The 10,349-nt window shown below is 42.8% G+C and overlaps 1 protein-coding gene across 1 annotated transcript; it reads left to right on the forward strand.

Annotated features, from left to right (window-relative positions):
* Positions 1 to 2,175: 2,175 nt before the first annotated feature.
* On the forward strand, positions 2,176 to 8,608 carry ecm1b (extracellular matrix protein 1b). Its single transcript, XM_076988463.1, has 9 exons — positions 2,176 to 2,444; positions 3,139 to 3,177; positions 3,289 to 3,381; positions 4,589 to 4,854; positions 6,183 to 6,394; positions 6,839 to 7,091; positions 7,492 to 7,712; positions 7,805 to 7,886; positions 8,137 to 8,608. Exons 1-9 carry the CDS (start codon positions 2,384 to 2,386, stop codon positions 8,287 to 8,289), a joined length of 1,380 nt encoding a protein of 459 aa, XP_076844578.1. The 5' UTR covers positions 2,176 to 2,383; the 3' UTR covers positions 8,290 to 8,608.
* The last annotated feature ends 1,741 nt before the right edge of the window (positions 8,609 to 10,349 follow it).

A 10,349-nucleotide genomic window follows, 5' to 3' on the forward strand; every position in this document is an offset into this window, starting at 1 on the left:
CACCATGTAAAGGGTTTACAAAGCCTCTGTATGATTGTAATGGTAGCAATGCAGCTTGTGCCATAGTAATGAAGCTGATCGTGTTTGTTGATTATTGTTCATGTAATATTCATAAGAGTATGGTATGCCTTATAAATCTATCAAGACGTCCTGGACTCTTGCCAAGTATTCCTGTGGATTATTTTGTGATTTCTCAGTTGTTATGACTATTGTCATGGTGCACCAAGCTCCCCGCCCAAGGGACACACCTGTCTCACACGCACATCACGCCTGCCCCGCTCCCAATCACCTGATTACTGGCGGTTTGCACCTGTGCCTTGAGTTGCCTCTTTCTGGATCACTCATCCAGTACTGAGCATTTCAAACCCAAACCCAGTGCTGTGCCTTGTTGCTGTGTGCTGTGGGTTCCGTGGTTGTTTACACTGCTCTGTGTCGCTCCGAGAACCCCCAGTAGTGCAGCAGTCTTCTGCTCAGCGCAGTGCTTTGTTATCTGTGTTTCAGTGGAGAATAAACACACTCCATCCCCACTGTGGTGTATCTTTCTCTCACTGCCAACGTCAGAGTGATATTTCAGTTGCTTAGTTGATGCTGGAACGTTTGGTTTAATTTTCTTTCTAACTGTGCCCCCCCAAAAAAGAAAAAGCTATGAAGCTGTGTATATGTATTATTTTGAGGTAAATGCATCCAATCCAATACTTTTTTATTTTATTATTATTATTATTATTATTATTATTATTTGGGGGGAATACTACTTTTCTTTGAAAATCAAATGAACATTTGACTGATCCTTTACTTTTTATTAGTTCTGAATCAGACTTTTCATACACATAAACTGGTCTTGATGATGTTTAAGAAGTCTTGACAGCTTTCACATTTTATACTGCATCTCCTGTGTGAGAACAAGCACTGACAGGACCTCAGTATTAGCGCTGACAGGACCTCATTATTAGCACTGACAGGACCTCAGTATTAGCACTGACAGGACCTCAGTATTAGCGCTGACAGGATCTCAGTATTAGCGCTGACAGGATCTCAGTATTAGCACTGACAGGACCTCAGTATTAGCGCTGACAGGATCTCAGTATTCGCACTGACAGGACCTCAACATGAGCACTGACAGGACCTCATTATTAGCACTGACAGGACCTCAGTATTAGCGCTGACAGGATCTCAGTATTCGCACTGACAGGACCTCATTATTAGCACTGACAGGACCTCAGTATTAGCACTGACAGGACCTCATTATTAGCACTGACAGGACCTCAGTATTAGTGTAATCTTATCACCTGTTTTTCAGGCTTAGCTTGGTTTTGTCTGTACATAGTAATACATGTTCCACAGGGAAATATTTATCTGAAATCTTTAATTTAAGGAACTTCAAACTGTTTCTCAACACTATATTGTTAATGTCAGCAACAATTACAATGATCATACAGGAAATCTGTTTTGAAAGAATAGTACAGATTCGTCAAAAACATTGTTTTCAGCAAGGTTCAGTATTGCAACATCACAAGCTAAAACTCTTGAATCTTGATGAGTGGTGATTCACCACTGTCTGCTGTTCAGTTCTCTTGTAAGAGGAAGCATATTAGTCTAAGCTAGAACAGTCTAATCTGGAAAACGAACCTAGTAATGTTTAACATGAAAAGGTCAAGACCTTTACAAGACACCAGAGACCTCACCTAGCAGCGTGGAAGGAGCATACTTTTAATCAGAGATCTATTAAATATAAGACGTGTTAGTTTGCGTGTTGAGGGTGACATGGAAGCGTAATTTTGCAGGTCTTCCACATAGATCCACAACGGTGTAGCGTGGCCTACTACGTCCTCTCCGGTTTCGTATACTGCATTTTAAACATAGTAGCCTACTTTACGTGGTAGACCATTCTCAACACACCATCACCACTGACAGCGTAGTGTGCATGGCTGCGTGTGTTGAGGTTCATGTGACACATGCGGATTTAAGTTTAAACGTTAGTATCACTGCTGTGCTGGGAACATTATCCACTCAACAACACCCACCCAAAAGCTGATGTGATCGCAAAGGATGTCAAACACAAGCACGAGCATGCGAACGCATTCTCTACAAGAACACAAGTATTTTCTACACTTAAGCGTATGTGGCTGGCTCTAAAGAGGCGTCCGCTCTTTCCACTGCGTGACTCATGCAGAAGAACTGGCCTTGCTCTCCCAACTCGCCCATATAAAAGCTCGCGCGCGACGGTCACGGCAGAAGCGCGCGCGACGTTCCGAGTTTTCTACTGACGCAGTTTTGCAGACCTGGAAATAAGAAGAGTGTCACGAGCCGCGGGCGTATGCACAACAGCAAGCAGCAAGCAGCAACCTTCTGAAGCTGTCACGGGTGGACCAAGTTCTCATAGGCAATGGGCGCGTTACGGGGGTTCTTGTTTCTGCTGATGGCATTTGTGGTGAATGCATCGGAAGGTAGGAGCACGCGCCAACAACGACCTAGTTTTCATCGCACTGACACAAAACTGGATAGATTTATGACTTGAGATCAAGTTCAAAATCAGCATGGCACATTACATTTGGTTGCGTAAGTGTGGGATCTTGCATAATCGTGCTTAGTCTAAATGCTAATTGGTTCATTGAAACTAGTTTTCAAAGATTGTTAAAGTTTTGCATGGTTCGTTTTTTCGTGCTCCATGTTTACGCTGGATATGTCGTAGCAGTCCCGCTCTGACATGCCGAACATTTCCTGCGAGTCAGTTTTCTAGTGCTTGGCAATCAGGCGTAGCAGACGTTCACTGTCGCTGCGCAAATACGAATGATACAGAAAAGTGCCGTGTTGTTCTGTTTTTCTGGGGCACAGTTGACACGCGCTAGACGCTTCCAAGTTGAGAGAAAGTCTGTTCAACTTAACAGTTATATTCGAGACTGCATTCCACCTGCATTTACAACTTTACATGCTGTTATCAATGTTTTATACGTTTAACACAATTGGGCTGAATTAATTATTGGAATGGAGCTCTCTGAGACTGTTCTGGTTGCAATGATAAATATCAAAGGAGATTTCTTTGCACTGAAACTGTATTATGAGTTCACCTCAGATATCAAACGGCAAACCTCAGATTTATTCTTAGTGATGCGTAGTGTCTGTTTTGATGTCCTTTCTCAGATTACGGTGACATACTACAAAAAGAACTTTCGTTCATGGGTAAGGCTAAATAAAATCTGGAAAATATTTCTAACATTTGTGATCAAATATTTCGAAGGCATGACATTTAATTTAACAGCAGTAATAATGATTTGTACTGTCTTATTTCAGATATACTGGAAGCACATGCCGATGAGATGAGATGCAGACAGGAGAAATCAAAGCCTCCTGAAGATATTCATGACATACCGAAGGGTCAAGCAGGTAACACATGCTGGGACAATGTTTACAGGAAAGGAACGATTAACCTGGAACTATTAGCTTTTATTATTCTGATTCTCTGGGGACACCAACATTTATGCATTTTCTTTTTTCATTTCATTTCATTTACACACACACACACACACACACACACACACACACACACACACACACACACACACACACACACACACACACACACACACACACAAATTAAGTCAGATTGCAGTAACAACATTAACAAGGAAGAGGAACAGGCAGCTGATGAAACAATGCTCTTTTAGATTGGTAAAAGCCAGGTCAGCAGATCCAAGTGACCTGGGAGGAACTTGGGGGTTTAGAAGGTTGGTCTGATAGGTCAGAGTGGGGCCATTCAAGCATTTATAAACAAAAATTAAAACCTTGAATTTAATTCTGAAATGCACAGGCAGCCCCTGCATGGAGGTGAGTGGTGGTGGTTACGGGTCCCTGTTACGGGTCCCTGTTAAAAGTTTGAACCAGCAGCAGATGACAGAGGGAAGGAGGAAGGCATAAGGAAATAAAGGCATGAACGTGCTCTCAAACACACAGAAAGACATCAAGGACTTTAATTACAGAGTTTTATTTGTTTGTCCTATTTGAAATATATATATTTGGGTGTGCAGTGTGAGGTAGTCATTTGAATATATGGCATATGTTGTAGGCTCATTATGCTTAAGTTTCAGAATTTAGTTGGATTTAATTTGTGTTTTGAATGCAGTTTTCACCATGTTCTCTTCCCATATACCCCATATACTCCATATACTCCATATACTCCATATACCCCATATACTCCATATACTCCATATACCCCACACCAGTTTGTTCCCTTCTGCTCTCTGTTTGCCATCATCTTTCTCCTTTTGTCATTAATCACTGTTGTTCTTTGTCCTTCTCTCTCTCTATTTCTTTCTCCCCTCTCTCTCTCACTCTCTCCCTCTATCTCCCCTTCCTCTCTCCCCTCCCCCTCTCTCTCTCTATCTCCCCTCCCCCTTTCTCTCTCCCCTCCCCCTCTCTTCCCCTCCCCCTCCCCCTCCCTCTCCTCTCTCTCTCCCCCCTCCCCCTCCCCCTCCCCCTCCTCTCTCTCCCCCTCCCTCTCTCTCTCTCCCCCTCCCCCTCCCCCTTTCTCTCTCCCCCTCCCCCTCCCCCTCCCTCTCCTCTCTCTCCCCCTCTCTCTATCTCCCCCCCCCAGGTCGTGCTGTGGTGATGCCCCGCTCTATTCCCTCCGTCCCCTCCATTCCCTTCCCTCCAGCCCGTCCAACCCACAGCAACCGCCAAGCCATCTGTCGCCATAGCAGCCATCGCCCCCGGTATCCCAAAGACACGCTGCCCTCGTCCGGCTACGGCTACCTGTACCGCCAGGCCCATGCCGTCAACCAGCTGGAGTCCTGGTTCTCCGAGTGCTGCAGCGGGGACACGGAGAAGGAGGAGATGATTCTGTGCTGTCTACAGCAAGCGGTGAGAGTCCACATGCTGCTGGAGTGTCACTCAGCCACCACTGTCCAGAGTTCAGTAACTACTAGTCAGATGGAAGACCAGCGAGAGGAACTGTGGAGAACGCCTGGTGATGTCAGGTGGCTCTTCTCTCTCAGTCCCAGTGGATTCCTGTAGTTCTGTGCCCTGTTCATTAGATGAGCTTATTTACGCAGCAGGCATAGAGCAAGCCTAATAAGGCTAATTGTTGAGACAATTATTGCAGTTTTGATTAATTTATTTGATTATTCTATTTGAAAATGTAATAGACCATTTTTGGGATTTGTGCAAATAATGTGGACTATATTATGATTTAGATATTGGCTGGGCAATGCTATGGTCTGAGACAGGGTTCTATAATACAGCTGAGTAAAACTGCAATTTCAGCATATAGGATTAAAATGATTTCTCACTTTAAAAGTACATTGTGTAAGGCTAATGTCTTCAGTATGCTGTGGTGTCAGGGACTAGGAGTGGACTAGGACTAGGAGTGGGGTCCTGTTAATCCTTCAGGGTCCTGTGTAACACCAGTTCTCAACAGGAAAGACACTGAGTCAGTAATTTCAAGCAGCACACACACTTTTATTCAGGAAGACGTCAGAGTTTATATAGACAGATCAGGCTGTCTCAGCAACAGGGATGTGACTGATACATCCCTTATCAAACGGATTGACACGTAAGGCATTAATGCAACGTCAGCAGGGCGGTACACTCAGTCCAAAGACAAATATAGGATTGCAGAACAAGATATTAATATCTCATGTGCAATCTGGATGCATAAAAAGTATTTAATAGTGAAAGAAAGAGAGAGTGTTTTGTGCCAAAGTGAGATTCTAACACATTGTAATTTTTTAATGGTAGGACCATGAGAGACTCTGGGACATGTTGGGATTAGATCTTTGAGTTCTCATCTGTAGTTACTTTGTGTCATCTTGGATATTCGCTCTCGTTCATTCCTTTCCATTGTGTTCCACAAACAAAACAAACTGTATGATAAACAAAAGCACATTGTGGCATCCGTGGGATAAAACCACGAGTCTGTTTATCTCAGAGTTGTGGCATGCCACACAGATAGACTAAACAGCCTTGAGTATTATCAGCAGTGCAGTGATAACACTAGACTCTGATTCTGTGTGTGAGTAAAGAAGGTTATTCAGAAGTGAGCTGCCTGTCTCTGTTTCTGTCTGGCCTTCCTCCCCACATATCCTCTACAGCCACCTGCCTTGTCTTCTCAAGTTTGTCTTTCTTTTTCTGTTTGAGAACCCATGAGCATGAACCCATGCATGTTCCAATACGTTTTCATCACATTGCAGTGGAAACAGTCGCTGTCTGACTTCTGCGAGGCGGAGTTCATGGTGAAGACCAGCCATTACCACTGCTGCAAGAAGAAGGAAGAGGCAGAGAAATGGCAATGTTTTGAGACTCACGCGCCACACCATTCGTATCAGGCCACGGATCACAAGTCATGGACAAACATCCCTGGCTCACCATTAAAATTTAACCCTAGTACATGCCAGAAAACAAGGTGTGTCTCACACAAGAAATGTGATTAAAACGGTTGAAAAGTGGTGGCCAGTTTGCCTTTATTTACTGTTATTTACTGATAGTGTTGAATAGCAAGAAACAAAGATGAAAAGATTATTCAGAGACTCTGTGACTGAATCTAAACTAAAATGACTAATGAAAAAACCTGGTAGAGACCTCTAGAAAGACCTTATTGTTTCGAAAGTTATCAATGCATTTATTAACACTAATAACATTCTTTCTGCACAAATTTTAAAAATATGCCTTTCAAAATTCTAAGAAGCAGAAATGGGGTTGCAGTAATTGGTTAGAGAGCCCCAGTGTTTTCAGCTTCGGGAGCTTTTCAATAAGAATGACAAACGTCTTTGTCAAGTTTTCATATACAAATATACAAATAAATAAATAAATAAATATATGGTCTCTATCTGTTTCTTCATCACAACAGTACAGAGGTAACTGTCAGAGCTTTAAGAGGGAAGACATCTGGCATCAGCTTCCCTCCTGGACGTCCTAACTCAGCCAACATAGGATCGGTCTGTGCCAATCGCAAGCAGCGCCCTCGCTACATCCCACGGTGCCTTCCCTCCTCAGACTACGACTGGCTGGGCCGTCAGTCGAAGGCCGTCAACGGCCTGGAAAAAGGCTTGAGTCAGTGCTGTAAGCGGAAGAAGGATCAACAGCCCTGTGCTGAGAGGAAGGTGTGTGTTTATGAGTGTCTTCTTGGAGGGTTGACCTGGAAGCTGCCTGAACACGCCAGTTAAGGCATTAGGCAGTAGGGTTCCTACATTCGCATTTACAGCGTTTAGCAGACAACCCCTGTGAATCACTCCTGAGTGACTCACAGAAGTTCTATCAAAACTCATTTTGATGTGAGAATGTAGGTCAGTGTTATGAGTGCTATCGGGCTTAAGCCCTAGCTAGCGTGAAAAGGAAGACTAAAAGATTGTTATAATACATACCTAAGGGTTTAGTGACTCTGCAAAGGGGTTAGCCAATATCTCAGCTGTGTAAAGAGACAGGGGAAGTGACCATACAAAGTCATAGTAACATTTAAGCCCAAAAGAAATGTTCTTCACCACCTCTCTCTGCCTGTCTCAGTGGAAGAAGATGGTGGATAGGTTCTGTAAGGACGAGAAGACCAAGGCCAAGCCGTTTGAGTGCTGCCAAAAAGAAAAAGGAGACGAACAGTATGATTGTTTTGCTGCCGCAGCTCCAAACCCTGATTACGTCGTTGAAGAAGACAGCGTGGATCCTTCCGCACAAGCACCTCCCACACTGGATATGCTCTGTGTCTCGGAGAACGTGACCGTCCAGGGAAAGTGAGACGCTTGATTTCAGCACTGTCTGTTTCTTTTATAATGTAAATGTGAATGCAAATCACAAAAATGTAATATCAAACATTTTCTCTTAGCTTGATTAATCCTGCTGATGTCCTGGCCGCTCGATGCTGTCCTCTAGTGGACGAGAAGAGGCCTGCATGCTTTCAGACAGAGGTAGGCTTCTGCCCAGGTTTGACCTCCGCTCCCTCGTTTCATGTTGATGATCTCAATGTGATGCATTTGTGAACATCCACACTGTGCATTTATTTTCTCATTAGTAAGCGTGTAATGCTGGTTCTAGGTCATTACTGTCAGCAATTGTAACCGCTTTGTGCACACGACTTGCTCTTCTGCACAAGCTGTGAGCATTAACAAACCATGTGGTCAGTTACTGATGAAGTATCACCTTGTTCTTTTGTGTCAGATTGACATACTTCCGAATACTGTCTGTGACGTCAACAGTGCGCATGTTTGCTGTCTGAAGAAAGCAGAGAGCCGCTCCAACTGTTTCACCAAAATGATCATGAAAAACGTTCGTAGACCAAATAAAAACAGGAAATGCCCAATTTCCTCCTAAAGACCTGTGGCCCGTGTCAAACCAAAGACTTATAGATGGATTATGGAGTCTGTTCTGTATGTCTGAATGTAGTTGAATGTGCCTTAGGTGACATAAATGATAGACATTTGAGTTGAGCCTAAGTACATTATTATCAGCAACAGTTATTAATTTCTAGCTTACTTTTTTCTACAACAAAATGTATTATTTCAAGAAACATTATTTTAAAAATCTATTTTTAATAAATTTCTGAATTGCATGAGCAGTTTATATTTCAATGTGTAGACATGTTTCTAAATGTTAATCACCGTAAACTTCAAATAAAATGTGAAAATTTTCATTTTTCTTTCTTTCTTGGAAAGGGGAGCATCATTGTTAGTAGTTAATTGTTAATAATCACCATTTCAGAAGCAAACAAAAGGCAAGAACAAACAATAACAGAAATACGTTAACTGAAACCTGACAAAAACAAAGTTGACTTGAAAAGACTTTCTGACATGCCCCATCCAACTTGGATGAGCTTAAATGATTCAGCCAAGAGGAATGAGAGAAAATTCCAACAGCAAGGTGTGCCAAGCCTGTATGGATTATTACCAAGCAGACTTCAGGTCATTGCTGGCAAATGTGCTCTAACCAGTTAAGCAATGAAGGGCAATGTAAATGTAATGTTTTGGTTATTTATTTCAAAAACATTTGTTTTGCCTCGTCATTGTGGAGTATTGTCTGTAGACTGATGAGGTAGACTGATAATCATTTTAAGATTATCCAACTTCAAAATGTGTTAAACTCAAAAGGGGCTTAAAATTTTATGTTTACAGTACAGGGTGTTCAAGGTGAACAGTGTTGACTTGGAGCACAGTAATTACAGAGATGATTTCAATATCATAGACACACAAACCCACAAAGCAAACATCTGTTTAATGTGGGGTTTGCCAAAAGCAATGAAAACACCTTAGGTGTTAAATAACTGGCCGATCAAACCAGCAGGGTTTTTAAAGGAGGTAAGAACCCATGTGCTAGGTGTCCGAGCAGGGCCGGAGTGGGACACTTTTTCAGCCCGGGAGTTTCATGCCCAAATCCGGCCCAAAATTATTTTTCCCTCCCAATCGGCCCAAACTAGAGATTGACATGAGCCGGCCCATCGGGAATCCTCCCGAATCTCCCGATTAGCCACTCCGGCTCTGTGTCCGAGATGCAAACAAACAAACAACACCCCCCACGGATGCGGGTAAAAATGTTCTGGCAACATTAACACCAGAAGAAAAAACAAACAAAGGACACCAGGAGAAGAGCTGGCTAGCTCAAGGAGTGAGACCTAAAAAAAATACCTAAAACCCAAGGCAAAAAAATCAGGAAAGAAAGGGTTAGAAAACCTGAGAATGGATCATAAAAATAGATAATAAATGGAAAAGAATCCAAGGAGGAAAAGGAGGATTGGGATGAAAATTCTCACTAATCAAGATACCACACCAGCTGACCTGTGAGACGAGAACACTCATGAAAAGACTCAGTGAGTAGTTACTGAGAAATCAGCTTTCATAAAGCCCTCAAGACAGGTAGGTGTAGCTCATCCAGCCTATTTAGACTGGTTTAGCGGGTAGGCTCCCTCTAGTGGTGGCTGGTGGTGTAGTCCAGGAGCCAACCCTTACAATCTGACAATGGAAAGGAGAGCATGTTTTAAATACCAGCCTATATTGTTTGATTCTGTTTGATTAATTAGGCCTGACTATAGCAGGTGAAATCCACCCTATTCTCAAATTAAACATAACTGCAAAATTCATCACCGCTGACTGATTGACTGCTTATCCACACACACCAACACCTCAATACAAACACCAGTGCAACTCCTTGACATTAAGATTTACGTGACTTATAATCATGTGATTAGGTACTTTAGAGCAAGAATCAGGGATTTCACAATCCTGCAATTAAAAGGTTTCGCAAGTGCTGAAGGTTCTTGGATCAGTAATGATGGATGTGGCAACCTAAGGGCAAAAAAGACACACTGTAATCAAGCTAAGAAAATACTTCATCCCCATTTTAATACCAGTTGCAATGTCAGTTTTAACACGCCCTGGTTC

The sequence above is a fragment of the Brachyhypopomus gauderio genome, unplaced genomic scaffold (assembly GCF_052324685.1).
Source record: "Brachyhypopomus gauderio isolate BG-103 unplaced genomic scaffold, BGAUD_0.2 sc62, whole genome shotgun sequence".
In the NCBI taxonomy this organism is placed as follows: Eukaryota; Metazoa; Chordata; class Actinopteri; order Gymnotiformes; family Hypopomidae; genus Brachyhypopomus; species Brachyhypopomus gauderio.